Source organism: Theropithecus gelada, chromosome 3 (assembly GCF_003255815.1).
Source record: "Theropithecus gelada isolate Dixy chromosome 3, Tgel_1.0, whole genome shotgun sequence".
Taxonomy (NCBI): Eukaryota; Metazoa; Chordata; class Mammalia; order Primates; family Cercopithecidae; genus Theropithecus; species Theropithecus gelada.
The window spans coordinates 64,684,946-64,702,306 of NC_037670.1; the positions used below are offsets into that span (position 1 = coordinate 64,684,946).

At 43.8% G+C, this 17,361-nt stretch overlaps 1 protein-coding gene across 1 annotated transcript in view; it reads right to left on the minus strand.

Moving 5' to 3' along the window:
* ABCA13 (ATP binding cassette subfamily A member 13) overlaps nt 1-17,361 on the minus strand; it is a 505,863-nt gene that overhangs the window by 246,866 nt on the left and 241,636 nt on the right. The window contains exons 39-40 of the mRNA XM_025379476.1: nt 7,636-7,832; nt 404-561 (exon numbers count right to left, since the gene is read on the minus strand). Coding sequence (XP_025235261.1) covers nt 404-561; nt 7,636-7,832 — 355 coding nt within the window. The remainder of the gene's footprint in view (nt 1-403; nt 562-7,635; nt 7,833-17,361) is intronic.

Here is a 17,361-nt window from a genome sequence, read left to right on the forward strand (position 1 = left end):
AAAGAAAGAAAGAAAGAAAGAAAGAAAGAAAGAAAGAAAGAAAGAAAGAAAGAAAGAAAGAAAGAAAGAAAGAAAGAAAGAAAGAAAGAGGAGAAAGAAAGAAGAAAAATATTTCTAGAATACCTAGGTCATGTACTTCCTGGCGCTGACACTCACAGCAGCTCCTGTTATCCATCAGGTAATTCTGACTCCTCATGTATTTTCTCCTGGCAGTCAAAAGGCATACTTGGGTTCCCAGAGGCTTGCTCCCTGCGCAGGCCTGGGGGCACTCATTTTGGCATGTGGGCCATCGTGCACAGAAGGCCTCCACTGAGACATTACTACTATGTAACTGTCGTCACTTGTTTCTCATGCCACAGACAGGAATGGGACTTCAGTGAGATGGAATGGTTGCACTCCTTACCTGTCTTGTGAGTGTCAGGCGGAGCCCCTGGCCATACGCCTCCTTCAGGCAGAAGGGAGGACCGCAGCACCTGAGCCTCCCGTGCTGGAGGATGGCCACACGGTCACTCAGCGCTTCGGCTTCATCCAGGTGGTGGGTTGTGAAGATGATCGTGCGACCTGGGTCCAAGAACAGGGCACATCAGGACCAGGAGGACAAAGGTTCCAGGAGGACCTTCCCTTCTTTCCTCAGGATGGTAGATCCAGGGCACAATTTAAAGATCCTCACCAATTTTCAAACTGAAAAAAATTGAGTGTGTCCTGCAGGAAGGACTTAGTCAAGCCCACTTTGCCAATTCGAGGCCCTGAAACTCTTTCCTCTACGGTAGTTCCCACGGATCTCCCATCCCCACCTCCATGAATGAAAGTGGGTGCTCTGCCAGGCACGGAGGGTGAAACTGTGGGGCAAAACACAGAGTGGTTGTACAGTCCCCTGTTCTCTCTGACTTAGAGTCAGATCACTGCATGAACAGAGAGAATAAATTAAAAAAAAAAAAAAGCTGGGTGGATGTCTCTCTCCTCAGATACTAAAGTCCTCTCTTCCTCAATTTTTTTTTTTTTTTTTTGGAGGGAGTCTCACTTTCTTGCCCAGGCCAGAGTGCAGTGGCACCATCTTGGCTTACTGCAACCTCCACCTCCCAGGTTCAAGCAATTCTCCCACCTCAGCCTCTGGAGTAGCTGGGACTACAGGCGAGCGCCACCACACCTGGCTAATTTTTTTTTTTTTTTTGGTACTTTTAGTAGACACAGGATTTCATCATGTTGGCCAGGCTGGTCTTGAACTCCTAACCTCTGGTAGTTCACCACCTTGGCCACCCAAAGTGTTGGGATTACAAGTGTGAGCCACTGTGCCTGGCCCTCCTCTTTCTTCTTTGGATGACCAGGGAGATGTACGTAGGGAGAAGGCTGTATTTTATGGAAGTGCAATTGAATAAGAAAATCATAGCACTGGGTTAAGGCAGAATTCAATCATAAAAAAGAGGTCTGAAATGGCCATGGTATACATTGATACCCTTTGGAATCAGGGATAGTGTAACCACATGTATTCATTCTTCCAAGTAGCAGCGTCGGAACATGCAATGCCTCCCTGGAAAAGCTAACAGCAGCCATGACTCACAGAGAGGAGAGTACGTTGTGGGTGATGGGCACAGGGAGCCAGGGTGGAGGGGCACTTGGGTGTTCCTGGCAGGAAAGACATCACTGAGCCCAGTGGACATGGCCTCCTTTGGCAGAAACAAATACTACGTTCAAATGTTTTCTCTAAACATTCTAGCATCTTGTCAAGTTTTACGACTTTTGCTTGGAAAGAAAAAGCCTGAGATTTAGCTTTAGCAGAGCAGAGGCCATAGAAACTAGAAGATATTTTGATGAAGTTGATTCAGTTATATAAAAAGATGTTGCTGCTTTTAGCTTCGACACTCCCCATTGGCTTCCACTGAGCCCCATTCAACCTGTTCCATTTTAATAAATAGAAACACATTGATTGATTCTTGCTCCTAAGGTAAATGTTCAAAAAGAGAAGGCTAAACATGGCTTTAATTCTACTCAAGTAAATGTTTGAGGTGGTGAATACGCTAATTACCCTGATTCAATCATTACACAACGTGTTCATGTGTCAAAACATCACGCCGTAACCCATGATTGGAACGTAGATGGAGCTCGAGGCCATCATGCTTAGCAAACTAATGCAGGAACACAAAACCAAATACCGCATGTTCTCACTTATAAGTGGGAATTAAGTGATGAGAACACATGGAGACAGAGAGGGAACAACACACACTGAGGTCTACCAGATGGTGGAAGGAGAGGGGAAGGAGAGGATCAGGAAAAATAATGAATAGGTACTAGGCTTAATACCAGAGTGATGAAATAATCTGTACAACAAACCCCTGTGAAACAAGTTTACCTATATAACAAACCTGCACATGTACCCCTGAATTTAAAAGTGAAAAAATAAAAACAATAAATAAACATATGCAATTATCATGTGTCAATTAAAAACAAAATACAAGTAGAAAAAACAACAATAATAGAGGAGACAGCTTAAAAGACTAAGACTTTCAATACATTAAAAAAAAAAAAAAGGATGCATTTACACAGAAACTATGGAATGTAGACCCAACAGCAACAGAGCTTGAAGGTCCACAATGACCAGTTCTTGCCAATATATGTCCCTGTCCCCAAGTCCAAGGCCAAGCTCCTTGCATGTTAGACCTTTGAGGCTAAGAAAATTTGCATAATCCTTGATCTAGGATTAAAGGCAGTTTAGATACTCTGATTAGAGCTATCATGTAGTTCAGATGATATGTTCCCATACAATGAAGTCTAAAAATAAAAGTCAACTAGAATCTAAATTCCCAAAAGAGAAGCAAAGAGTAGAATGGTTGTTGCCAGGAGCTTGTGGGGCGGGGAGCCGGGAGGGAGGAGAAGGAGGGAGATGTTAGTTAAAGGATACAAAGTTTCAACAACACAAGATGAACAAATTCTAGAGATCCATTGTACAGCATGGTGACTACCGTTAGTAATAATGCATTATACATCAGAAAATTGCTGAGATTAGATCTTAAGTGCTCTCAACAACAAAAGGTAAGTATGTGAGGTGATGCACATGTAAATTAGCTTGATTTAATCATTCCACAATGTATAGGTACATTTTTCCCTTGGTATCTGTGGGGCATTGGTTCTAAGACCCCTGAAGATACCAAAATCCCTAAGTAAAATGGCGTAGTATTTGCACATAACCTAAGTATATCCTCCCATATACTTTAAATCATCTCTAGATTACATATAATACCTATTAATAATATAATGTACTTACCATTTAAATAGTTGTTATATTGGGAGGCCGAGGCAGTGGATCACCCGAGGTCAGGAGTTAGAGACTAGCCTGGCCAACATGGGGAAACCCCGTCTCTACTAACAAATATAAAAATTAGCCAGTTGTGGTGGTACGTGCCTGTAACCCCAGCTACTTGGGAGGCTGAGGCAGGAGAATTGCTTGAACCCGGGAGGCAGAGGTTGCAGTGAGCCAAGATTGTGCCATTGCACTCCAGCCTGGGAGACAGAGCAAGACTCTATCTCAAAAAAAAACAAAAAACAAAAAAACAAAACAAAACAAACCGTTGTTATACTCTATTATTTTTATTTGTTTTTTGTTTTGTTTTGTTTTGTTTGCTGTATTATTATTTCTTATTGGTTTTCTTTCCCTGAATTTTTTTTTTCTTTTTTTTGAGACAGAGTCTCACTCTGTCACCCAGGCTGGAGTGCAGTGGCACAGTCTCAGCTCACTGCAACCTCCACCTCCTGGGTTCAAGTGATTCTCATGCCTCAGCCTTCTGAGTAGCTGGGACTACAGGCATGCACCACCACACCTGGTTAATTTTTTTTGTATTCTTAGTAGAGACAGGGTTTTGCCATGTTGGTCAGGTTGGTCTTGAACTCCTGACCTCAGGTGATCCACTTCCCTTGGCCGCCCAAAGTGCTGGTATTACAGACATGAGCCACCATGCTAGGCCTTTCCCTGAATATTTTTGATCTGAGGTTGTTTGAACCCATAGATGCAGAATCCATGTATATAAGGAGTCAACGGTGTATCAAAACATCACTCTGTACACCACAAATACACAATTTTCATTTGTCAATTATACTTTAATGAAGCTGGGAAAATAAATAAAAAATCTTTCAAAGAATTTCAATTAGGTTTGCAGGGATTTGACCCTTGATAACTTTTTAGTGGCTGTTAAGGAACTCCAAGACATATCCAAAGCCTTAGAGAGCTATATATAGATATAGACATTTTTTTTTTTTTTTGAGATGGAGCCTCGCTCTGTCGCCCAGGCTGGAGTGCAGTGGCACAATCTTGACTCACTGCAACCTTTGCCTCCCGGGTTCAAGTAATTCTCCTGCCTCAGCCTCCCAAGCAGCTGGGACTACAGGTGTGTGTCACCATGCCCAGCTAATTTGTGTATTTTTAGTAGAGGTGGGGTTTCATCATATTGGCCAGGATGGTCTCGAACTCCTGACCTCGGGTGATCCACCGCCTCGGACTCCCAATATAACAACTATTTAAATGGTATGTACATTATATTATTAATAGGTATTATATGTAAGCCTCCCAAAATGCTGGAATTATAGGCATTAGCCACCACGCCCTGCCTCAAAGAGCAATATTACTGTTTTCCCCAAGACACAGCTTGACTGTTTCTCTCTCTGATTCAGATGATATGTTCCTCCAAAAGCTGCGCTTCCCACATTCACCCCTTGTCTATTTTAATAATAATAACGATAACCTGTCATTGATTGAGCACCCACATGGCAGATACAGAGCTGTGCACTTTCACATACAACTGTGCACTCTCACATCCTATGAGGTGGTACAATTGTCTCTATTTGCAAACGAGAACACTGAAGCTCAGAAGCATTTGATCATTTCTGCAGGGTCACATGGGATTTGTAGAGCAAGTACATACCCCAGGACAGAAATTTAGTTGAGATGTGCCAGTTTTCACTGGTATTTTTTGCTTCCTCATTTATTTTTCCATGGGAGACACAGAAATACTGGTACCAGGGCTGATCAAGAGCCCTCACTGTATATAACTAAGCAAGAAACACACACAACATTCCAGGTAGACTGAGCCCCCAGTGCACTGGCATTCTGACAGAAGAGCTCTTTCTTCTCAGCAGGAAGTGTTTGTTTCTGCACAGCCCTTAGATCTGTCTCACAGAGTTGTATGATTACCTAGAGGTTTGGGCCGCTTCAGAAATGGCTATACATTTTGATTCTTGAAAACACATTTTTCTTCCAATACCGCCTATCTAATCACTTACATGCTATTGATTTTTGCACTTCAATCAGTGCAGGGACGATTTCAAAAAAGTCCTCCAAAGCCAAAAAAAAAATACATTGCTAACTAGTGAAGGGCAGTGAGAAAATATTTGGTTTGTAACAACAGAAACTGAAGAAAACTGTCTGTTTCTGAGACTTTCATTGTATCTATTTTTCTGTCTAAAATAACCTTTGTGCTCATTACAAAAATGTTCTGTCAGCTAAAGCTTTGAGACTCCAGCTCTAATTTTTAAACTAAACAAGAGTAGTGGGCTTGTGGTATTTAATTTGCACCGCAATTCACAGGTGCAGAAACAATGTAATCTATTTTTCTATCTCCCATTGATTTTCTGCATCAGTCCCCAGCCAGGGTAGCGCACAAATTGTTTGATCCAGTTTAAATCGTTTCATCTCAAAATTTAATCAGTCTTTTGAAGTGGTGGTCAGTTTCCCATTTCCGCCCTTTCTGTATCTTTCCCCAAGGGGCACTCAGGTAAATGGAGTCAGGAGTCTTGGTGATCTCGTGGCAATGGAGAAGGGTTCAAATCTTTGGGTATCATGTGGTCAGCGTCCTCTGGTGTCTGGGTGCCCACCAAGACCACATGGCACTGTCCCCCTCCCCATCTTGGCATTTGTAGCTTGGACTCCAAAGGGGTCAGACCAGAGCAGAGTGCTTCCGGGCTGTCTAGGCCTCACAGCAGGTCCTGCTGACTGCAGATGGCTGAATCTCTGCCCTGGCCTCCAGCCAGCTAGCTCCAAGGAGTTCCCTACTTTCCTGGCAGCATCCCTAGCAAGCCCTGTCTTTCAGTGTCAAAGTTCATGGGCGTGAAAAGGTAGGGAATACCAGCCCTCGGTGCCTCACTGGGTCCTGGAGTTCTGCTCAGCCTCGTGAACTCTGATGTGGCTGCGCCATGATTGAGGAGCCAGCATCACAGATGTGGCCTGTACTTCTTTAGTGCAATTGCCCAGGCCAGGCCAAAGCCCAGAGTGGAACAAAAAGTCCCATCTGCTTGCTCAATTTTCCCACTTCTATCTCTGTCTTCTCCTTCCATAATTCCACCAAAATTGTGGGACAGAAAGAAACAGATTGTTCTTCTATACTCCCTTTAGTTATTTTTCTCCTTTCTGACTCCAGCCTATGGTTAAGCTTTAAGTGACAGACTGGAGTGTCTTTTCTTTTTTTTTTTTTTTTTTTTTGAGACTGAGTCTGGCTCTGTCGCCCAGGCTGGAGTGCGGTGGCCGGATCTCAGCTCACTGCAAGCTCCGCCTCCCGGGTTCACGCCATTCTCCTGCCTCAGCCTCCCGAGTAGCTGGGACCACAGGCGCCCGCCACTTCGCCCGGCTAGTTTTTGTATTTTTTAGTAGAGACGGGGTTTCACCGTGTTAGCCAGGATGGTCTTGATCTCCTGACCTCGTGATCCGCCCGTCTCGGCCTCCCAAAGTGCTGGGATTACAGGCTTGAGCCACCGCGCCCGGCCTGGAGTGTCTTTTCTACTCCAAAGGTAGAATTTGATGGTCCAAGACATCTGGGCTCAGCCCTCTATATGCTAAGAAAAAGGAGAGCTCTTTCTTGTTATTTTTCCTTTATTTCTTCATTTGCAAATCCTAGTTCACCTCCAGGGAAATGGAGACCTTAGGTCAAGTCAGAAGAAAATTTTATACTCAAAAGGCGAAAGAAAAAGCAAAGTAACATTTTATAAGAATCTGTATTAATCCTGCCACTGATGCTTCTACACTTGTTTACCAGCACCAAGATGTGTTTCACTGTTGCAATGTTTCTCTCCAAAAGGGAGAATTCTCATCGAAAATACATAGAGCAATGCTTCCGAGCTGTCAGGATTGCAGAAAGAATCAGAAGTTGGAAATTAGTAACTTCCCATCAAATGTCCTAAATTGGAAAGAAACAATAATAGATGTGAGAAATATGGACCAGAGGCTCAACGGCCACCCTCAGTTCAGGAAATTTTCTCTGTAGTTAGTTACAAGTAAATCAACTGCCATCTCTCTGAGCCTTCATTTCTTCATCTGAGACAAGGGATGTTTGTCCTATGATCTGGGATGCCTCTTCTAAGAAACTAAGCTCCCAGAAGAAGACAATTTTCCTTGAAATCACGTGCGATAATATATAATGTACATAAATGTCATTGCTGTTATTGAGTTAAAAGGTCAAACACAAAGTAAGCAATTCTAAGCACTATAGAGATGTTATCTAATGAATATATCCCTATAAGTGATTTAAAAACTATGCTTTTCTGAAAAGGATGATGTAGCCTCATTGGGACACAACTAGGTTCTTCCGTATAATAGCGATGTATTTCCTGCAATACAACATTGTGGGAAGAGAAGGCAGAATAAGGCCCAGTGCCTACCTTCTCGGTACTTGAGCAGAATGTCCCACAGGCTATGCCGGGAGCAAGGGTCCACCCCACTGGTGGGCTCGTCCAGAACCACGGTCCTCGACCTGCCCAGGAAAGCAATGCCAATGGACAGCTTCCTCTTCAGGCCTCCAGACAGCGCTCGAGTCTGTTTGTGCTGATGCTGAGTTAAGTCCACATCCTGAAGAGTTCTGAAATTAGAAGAAAGCATCACTCTTCTCCCTGAACACCTTAAACCGTTGCTTCTAATTTCACTCCAGAAATAATGACTAACAGTGACTGAAATCATTATAAACCACAAATATATCACAGAGGCGTGGATGCTACACACATATGTGAGTCTCACCACAGCAGCATGGACTTTCTCCAGGTTCAGATGGAATCACACCAAGGGACTAACCGTGATGCACACCAGCAATCTCTGTCCAGAATTGTGCTTGGAAATACTTGCATTGTCTCCTCTCTGGAGAAGCATGTCTCTCATTTCACTCATACCTCCTGCCAGGGAGGGCCCTGCATCCCTCTACAGGGTATGGAGTATAGTGGAATGGCTGATGCACCAGTGTGGTCAGAAGATGCAAGGCAGGCCCAGCTCTACTGTTCATCAGAGAAGCCCTTCATTCCCTGGCCCACTGTCCACTAAATCTGGATCACCCAACCTTCCTGATTAATGCAGATGTTCCAATGAAATGCCATGTGCAAAGTATAAATTATCATTTGCTATTCATGTAAGAACAAGTCGCCTGTTCTGTTGCAGGGATCTTTTGGTCTTGGGAGTTCCAGATCTCAGACACCCAGTGCAAAGCCTTCCCCATGTGAAACTTTACCCCCCTTCTAGGGATCCACTCTCTTTTCTCATAAATAACTTCCCTCACCACTGTGCCCCTGTTAACTCTACAGGAATACTTACTGCCCTCATCACCTACTTACCATCTTACTCATTGTTAGAGACCCAGTTTAAACAATGCCTTCCTGAAACCTTCCCTTGACCGCTCAAACCAAAGTGGAGTCTCTCCCCTGAGCTGCAGGCATGTTTCTACCTTCCTGATAGCCAGCAGCTAAAGTCATTGTGCCATTCTGCAACCAGAGAGAAGGCTAGACAGTCAGAGGAGGATTTGACAGGTTCCAGACAGTTGAGCTTCAAGAATAGTTGGGGCCTGGAACATTCCAGAATCCCTAGCAAAGAATTGGGTGAATCCCATTGTCTGCCTGATGACTAAGTAAGTATTTCATGCAAATACTTCCCATCCTGACCTAGAAAGAGTTCAAGCCCACTTCTTAGGGTTTAGTGTTCACTCTGTGCACTTAATGTTTCATTCAAATCTTATAGTACATTTTCTGCTGGTTAAATCTCAACTTAAATTTATACTAGTAATTTATGCTCCTGTTTTTCAGGTGTTCCCAATGTGGACAACACCCTATTGAAAAGAGGAAGACAAATGTTTTCATTTCACCAGGTAACTGTCTAGCCCTGCAATCTCCCAACACATTCTCAGCTGCGAGATTCCAATCTAGTAGAGGAAGTCCATCTATTAAGCCAAACTTAGCACATTAACCAGAGATCAGTCAGCAGAGAAGACAAATAGACAAGAAAAAAAGTCAGTAAGATGTCAGATGTTTTCAAATGTGCATGTTCTGGTTACCTTTCTATGTTCAACCTCAAACCCCTCCTTCTTCATTTCTTCCATTGGCACTACTTGGGATGTCTATGGTATCCTCTTGGGTGGCCCCATGCTGCTGCCTCATTGTGCACCCTAACTAAGCTGGAAGCCTACCTCCTCTTCATACACCTGGCATTGAACTTCAGGAATACTTTTGGCCCCCTGCCACTTTGTCCCCACCTGTGCAGTCCTTCACAGAACCTCCACTACACAGGTGTCAAACAAGATGTAAGCAAAAGGAACCAACCATGCTTCTACAATCAAATTTACACAAAGAAGCTGGGGCCTGCTCTCTACTATATCTTATGCAACTGGTTAACATTAAACTGACCAATCTGCTTCACTCTGTATTTTTACTTCTGTTTTTAGTGGAGGCCTGTTTTTCTGATGCACTTTGAACTTCAATATACAAACACGTTTTATGGACAATTTTGCTCCCTATCGTGTGTGTGTGTGTGTGTGTGTGTTTAAATTCCTGAAACCAAGAGTGGTAGGTGATAATGATAGGGTGGAGGGAGTGAGGATGAGCCTGTTTCATTCGTGTGTGTTTTATAAACTCTTGCAAGATAGCACAAATGGTCTATAACATCATAGGTGCTGGTTGCATATTGGATATAAGGGTAGGGGTATCAAAGAGCAACAAAGCACAGGTCCTTCTGTAGGAAATCAGAGTTGTCTAGAGAAATCATGTGTATATATCCAATTAGGACACAATGAGATAAATGTTACAGGTGAAGTATAAGCAACGTGCTATGGGAAGCTCACAGGAGATGGTGAGTCATTGGTCTTGGAGAGGTCCAACTTAAAGTAGAACTTTCTATCACATCACAATACTGTAGAATCTATAATTCTGAAGAATATCATTCATTCATTTCATAAACGCTTTCCCACAGAGGAAATCCCAGTCACTTTGTTTTATTTTTTAAATGTTAGCTCCAAGCCTGGATAATCATATTTAACATTTATTAGACATGTATCATACAGTAGGTACTATTCTAAGTGCTTTGTGTGTATAAATTATTATAATCCACATAACCTCCAAATGAGGGTCTTCTCATCATTAGTACCACACTATATTTGGAAAACCCAAGAGTGAGATAGTATATGTTGTCAAAAGCTTTCTAAGTGGAAGAGTTGCATTCAACCACTAGCACTCTGAAGCCAGAATACACGCTGGCATCCACTGGGTCCCTGTGACACGCATCATATGCACCTGTTAAGTGTCTCACTCCCCACATGGACTGGAGCTTTCCCAAGAACAAGCCCCTTTGTCTTGTATGTCTGTTTTCCCAGAACCAGGCTTGGAGGCTGAAGATAATTAGCACTCATGGCATTTTAATCAGTGAATTTAATACCCACTAAGGTCAACGGAAGTAAAAGTCCTTGACTTATTTTGCACAGAACGACACATTCCTAGGACTCTAAGCCACTGAGGCATAGATGTCCGCAAAACAATGTTCGAACACCCATCATTGCGGCAGGGAGAGAACCCCATTGCAAAGCCCAGTTATTTCCACTCTGCTGGTTTCTGGGCATTGCTCAGATGCTTACAGCAGACTTAAAAATTAAAGAAGACAGCAATTTGTAAACACTGGCCAGAAGTTTTTAATCTGTTGAATTTTTTTTAAATTTTAAAGTTATTTAGAGGCTAGGGTTTTTCTAGTAGTTATTGATCTTATACATACCAAAAAGAAGCAAATAAGTTTTGCAAAGTTACATTTCCAAATTCCTTCTCAAAAGGACAGGATAATCCTCTAATTGAGAACATTGCTAGGCAGCAGGGAAAGGAGGAAAAGATATTTTCTCCTATTAAGACCCAATCGCGCACCAGAGAATGTATTTCAGATGCTGCTCTTTAATCATCCATTCATTTATTCAAGGAATGTTTACTGAACCCCTACAATGCCTGGCACCTGCCACCTGCTAGGGCTAGAGAAATAAATCAAATCTTATCCTTGATTCAAGAAATTCAAGGTCTAGTGGAAAAGATAGGCAAGAAATTATAATAAGAGTAGAAGTAAGTAGGGTAATGATAAAGTCCCAGGTGCTGTAGGGATTCCCTCTGACTCCAGAGAAAGTGGCATATGAAATTAGTCAGATGGGTAGTGAGAGTAAGGGAAGTGGGGATGCTTGAACAGTATGTTCCAGAATAAAAAAAGAGGAAAGCACTTGCCAGGACTTGGGGGAGAAAGACTAGCATATGCAAGGAACAAAGAAATTCTGTCCTTGAAGTACAGGGAAAACCATACAACGACCTCAGATAAGACAGGAGAGAGAGGCTTGAGCCAGGACACATACCCATCATAAATCCTGTTCTATAACTGCTATTTCTTTCCTTCACTTGGTCTCCATGTGGGGCAGTTGACTCCTTTTGTCTCACCGTGACCTTCCCCACCTCTGCTAAAGCCCGCAGCCTTGAATCTCAGGTCATCTGAGCATATCATCCACCATTGGGTGGTGGTGTCACTGCTGTTGTCATCTACCCATCCCTGAATCTGCTCTTGTGCACTGTCTCTTTCTTCAGCTCTACTCTTATCATTATTCTTAGAGATTTTATTAGTATTTGATGTAGCATCTCCTCCCTTCACTCCACCAATCCCATTTACTCACAACCAAGTAACATCCTAGACCTTGTAATTGCTAACAAACACAGCTTCTCCAAGCTCTCAATTTCATGCCTCCTCTTCTGACTAGTTAACTTTATAATCACTTCTGTGCATGCACTCTTTACCTTGAAAAACAATGAAGCTAATGGAAGCACTCACAGACTCAGCCCTTGGTCCTTCTATTGGAAGTGAGCCTGCTGTGCTCTCAGGAGAGACAACCCCTTGTCTCTTGTTTAAATCCCTTTCCCTGTCCCATATAGAATAGTGTTCCAGCAAGCCACCTGCTCTGTAGCTCAATCCAATTATTCATTCTCTACTGGGGCATTCTCATCTGTGTATAGATATGCTGCTGTGATTCCCATCTTTGAATTCTTTGAATGGAAGAGGAGCACTTTTTCTCTTGACCTCACTTTTCCTTTTTGACACTATCATATTTCTTTGTTTTTTCTGCAGCAAAACTCCTAAGATGTGCTGCTGCCAATTTCTCTTCTTCCATTCTCTCTTTAATTGACTCTAATAAGACCTTCATTCCCTTCACACTACTAAAATCACCTTCTGGAGGTCACTAGAGCCCTCCACATACTAAATCCAAAGGCCATTTTTTTAAGTCTTCATTTTACTTGACCTTCAACAGTATTTAAGGTCTGATCACACCCTCACCATTAGTGGACTTGGTTCATGTCTTTGTCTTCTGCCTTTGCTACTGGTTTCTCTTTCTTGCCTGCTTGGCTGGTTTCTCCCCATCTCTCCATACACTCCATGTTGGAGTGTCCAGGTATCAATATGCTTTGTCCCCTCTTCTACTCGTCCTTCACTAATGCCCTCTGTGATCTCATTACTATCAAACAAATGTGCCTGCAACCTGAGTTGCATGGTGAACTCCAGAACTCTAAGTGGTAACGTTAACTACATAACAATATCACACTGACTTTCCTCTCTTGACTATGCTTATCTTCTCTAGGCCAAATTAAGGGCAAAACAGTAATGATCTGAATCTTGACACATGTTTCCTCTAAAGATTCTAGCAGGGATGCTACCTCCCTTGAACTCGCATTTTAATGAAGCTACACATTAAGGAAACCAAGTGGTAATACAGGAGACTAATAGGGAGCATGTTGGATCTAAATCAGATGTTTGCAGTTTTCTCTTTCTCTAATTGAAGACTACTGTCCTAAAACATGATCTTATTCTGATTTCTTTTGTGCAAATTGGCTTTGTTGCTAGGTAACACGCTGTGCGCTGATAATCATTAAGGTTGCCTGGCACCCAAGTAAGATGAAGCAAATGTAGCATTGTTAGGTGTTTGATTTAAGCTCCCAATCTCAATCACAACAGAGTTTACTGTGGTCTAGGGTAGATGCATCTTTTGAAATTACAATAGGTGACCTATGACTTGTTTTAAAACATCAGGTTGGATACAGACAATTTGCTATCTCGTAATATACAGTCTATAAGATACCTAGCTATTTCTCATTAAGTACCCACTCAAATTCAAGACAGGTTTGAATAGTACAAACCAAATATTTTCCCTGTACTTCCAAGTGTCCACTGTCATTAACATTATTACTATTTCCAGCCATTCTCTGAAGACAGCATGAGATGTGAACCAGCCACCTTCCAGTAGAGAATGCCCTCCAGTAGAGATTATGACAATAATGTGAATGTTGAGCAGGGGACAAAAGAAAAAAAGATGATTTAAATAAAATGTGCAGTATCATCCATCACTTTAACAATGGACTTCTGTCCCTCAAGGACTTTTTCCATCAATTCAGGCTTAATTTGCACATAGCCCTCACAGTGTCAGCATCCATCTAGAAGGAGATTTGGCTTTTTCTACACATGCAATTATAGTATACATGGTATCTAAACACAGCCACAAATTTCAACTTGAGATCATCTGCAGAAATACTGATCCCATCCAAGTATGGGAAAATAAAACTGTGTAATGCAGTGGTACATTTCTAGAGAACCAGTTTGTCACTTTCCAACGCTGCTCTCCACTAAAAGATTTTCAGGGGTAACATGAGCGTGATTTTCCCCAATGCCCTCCTTTAAGACCCTAGCCCCTAGGTAATATGTGCCTCTGCCATATTCTGGGTTTGTGATCTTGTTTTGTTTCATATCTCCAACAGAATGTCCATAATACTGCCTCACTTGGCCCCTCTAGGATCCAGTGTGTGCAATCTGACCTTACTCAGGTGAGATTCCTTCAAGAGAAATGCTCCAGAGGCAGGTTCCACAATGCACCAGGGATCCTTCATCCACACGTTCCCCACTGTGGGTTGCTAGTGACCCACCTGCCCTGCCTGCCAGGTTCTGAGAGTGCATTTTAAAGCTAATGCATTCACTAGCCCCGGGGAGAGCACCTGTTAACCAATCACCTTCACTTCTCAGACTCCTGGAATCCCCAATGGGTGTCCATACTCCCATTAGGGCATCAACACTAGAAATGTGCTAGAGAATCTGTCCTCTCTCTGCCCGGTCGGTCTTGTCTTCCCAGAGGCCATGCCCACATGCTACAGCATAGTGGCCAGCTTGAAGGAAAGGCAGCAGAAGGCACTCTGCACCTGAGAGTCCTGGGTCAGATCCTGGCTTCCCTCTACGAGCTGCCGGGCACCATCTCCCGGAGCCTCTGCCCTTCCTGTATCCCAGGGAAAAGACACTTGAATGAGACCACTCATGTAAGTTCCTGGCACATATCCACCATAGTGGCTGGCACAAGAAAAGGTATTAAACAAACGAAAGTCCTCATTTATAAAACATAGGTAGCCATTGCAGAGGTGAGACTGGAAGCAGAAGGCCCCTCTGGCCATCTGAGAGAGCCCACAGGGTGCTTCTTTCCTGCCCTGGCCCACGTGGCCCGCACAACATCCCAAGGACGCGGTGAGAAGGGATCTGGTCCTTGAAGGATCTCAGGATTTGGGCACAGCAAGGAAACTGAGGTAGCAGTGGAGAGGAGGGTAATAAATAAGAAAAACCAGCATGGGCAGGAGCACAGGCTGGCAGTGCCCTGGTGGGAGCCTAGCACCACAGCTGGCCTCAGCATCAGACACCTCCAGGCTCTGTAACTCACATCTCTAAGGCAAACTCATCACTTTCCTCTCATCCACTTCTCAAATAGGCTCTCTCTATACACACAGCTAACCCTTGAACAATGCAGGGACTCGGAGCACCACACTGCACACAGTCAAAAATCTGTGTATAACTTCCAGCTCCCCCAAAGCTTACCTATTAATATTCTACTGTTGACTGGAGGCCTCACCAATAATGTAAACAGTCAGTTGACACCTCTTTTGTATGTTATATGCATTACAAACTGTATGCTTACAATGAGGCAAGCTAGAGAAAAAACTGTTATTTAAAAAGGCATAAAGAAGAGAAACTATATTTGCTATTGTCTAACTGAAAGTGGATCATCACAAAGGTCTTTATCCTTGTCATCTTCACGTTGAGTAGGCTGAGGAGGAGGAGGAGGAAGGGGAGAGCTGGTCTTGCTATCTCAAAGGTGGGTGAGGCAAGTCAGGCAGAGGAGATGGAAAGGTAGCAGACGAGGTAGACACACTGAGTGTTACTTGTATTGAAAACATTTGAATATAAGTAAGATCTGCAGGGTTCAAACCTGTGTTGTTCAAGAGTCAACTGTATGTTAAAAAACACTGTGCTTGCCTGAGCCAGACATCTGGGGATTCCCTTGGACACCCCCTCCTCTCTTATTCCCTATTGGGTTTGCATCTCCCTTTCCTCCTCACCCTCCTGGACCTCTCCTTGCCTCATCTTTTCTTAGTGCAGGAGCCCCCAGCTCTCCCCACGACTTGGGCTCACTCCAGTCCACCTCATTCTCCACCTGCAACTGGAGAGAGCGTGTTACCCACCATTGGGTGGCCACCGTAACCGGGTGCTCAGCACTCTCCAGAGGCCTCATGCCCATGGACAGCCTACAGAACAAAACCTAAAATCTTGCAAGGCTTAGGAAGCTTCTGTAATGTTGTCCAGCTTCTCCAGCCTGTCCTGTGCCTGCAAGAAGGAGGCCGGTGGACCCGCTAAGCTGCACATGCTGTAACGTATTGCAGCCCACCCACTGCAGTCAACCCCAGGTCATCCTTACTCATCCTGTAGCCTGCTGCTCAATCATTACCTCTGCTATGACCCCTCAGCATACAAGCAGGGGCAGCTGACTCCCTGCACCCACTTCACACACACCCCAGTAGAGCTTATTCAGCTTCACTGTTTGCACCTGAGGTTTCTTTCTGAACTCAAGGGGGTTGAGGGATAAAAGACAACAAATATGGTGCAGTATATACTGCTCAAGTGATGAGTGCACCAAAATCTCACAAATCACCACTAAAAAACTTACTCATGTAACCAAATACCACCAGTACCCCAATAACTTATGGAAAATATACAAAAATAACAATTGAAAAAAATATCCAGTTATTCAACTCAAAGAATGCTTAATATACTACAGTGAACCAAACAGACTACGTCTCTGTAGTCAAGGGGTTTGCTATCTGGTGGAAAGCAACAGAAGACAAATACACAGAGGCTGTCATGAAATGATAAATGTCTTAAATAAGAGCCAGAGAAATAGAGGGGACTCAGGAGGGTGAGCGGGAAGGCGTTCTGAACAGCATGCTCAGGAAGTCTGCTCTAAGATGGTGTCTGAGAAGAGCCAGGATGGCAGTGAGGCAGGGTGCACGCCGAGCCCATCACAGCACAAATGCAGCGAAGGGCCTGTTCCGTGTGTTCAGGGAACCACCATAAGACCAGTGCAGCTGGCACCACACAATGAAGGATCAGGTAAACCAAGATAGACTGACAGGGCCTTATAAATTTATAGTCCAAAGGAGGAGGGTTTTGAGGTGGAAGGGGGCACTCATAATAAATCTGAGACAATAGACACGAGAATGTAAATTACACAATTGTAGGCCTCCATATCTTTAGATTATACCCCGAGTGATGTGAGTCCTTGAAGGGCAGTGGGCAGAGAAGGGCCAGGACCTGGGTACATTTCTAAGGAGCACTCCATGTGGAGTGGTGAAAGCAGGGGACATCAGGACACTAGACAATGGTCTGGGGAGAACAGCTGGGGGTTGGGTTTGGGGGCAAGACAAGCTTTGCAAAAGTGAGCCAAAGAGGCTGGAGGAAACGGGAGAAGAAGCCGACAGCAGGCAGGAAGGCCAGCTACAGCCCTGGCATCTCTGCAGAGACGTGATGCAGGGTGATCTGCAACAGCAGGGATGGAGAAGCAAGCAATGGCAGATGAAGAGGCCGAGCAAAAGGAAGGGTGGAATGGAGCATTCTCATTACAAATGTTTTGCTTGGGAGGGGCGGAGCAAGATGGCCGAATAGGAACAGCTCCCGTCTCCAACTCCCAGCGCCAGCGACACAGAAGACCGGTGATTTCTGCATTTTCAACTGAGGTACTGGGTTCATCTCACTGGGGAGTGCCGGAG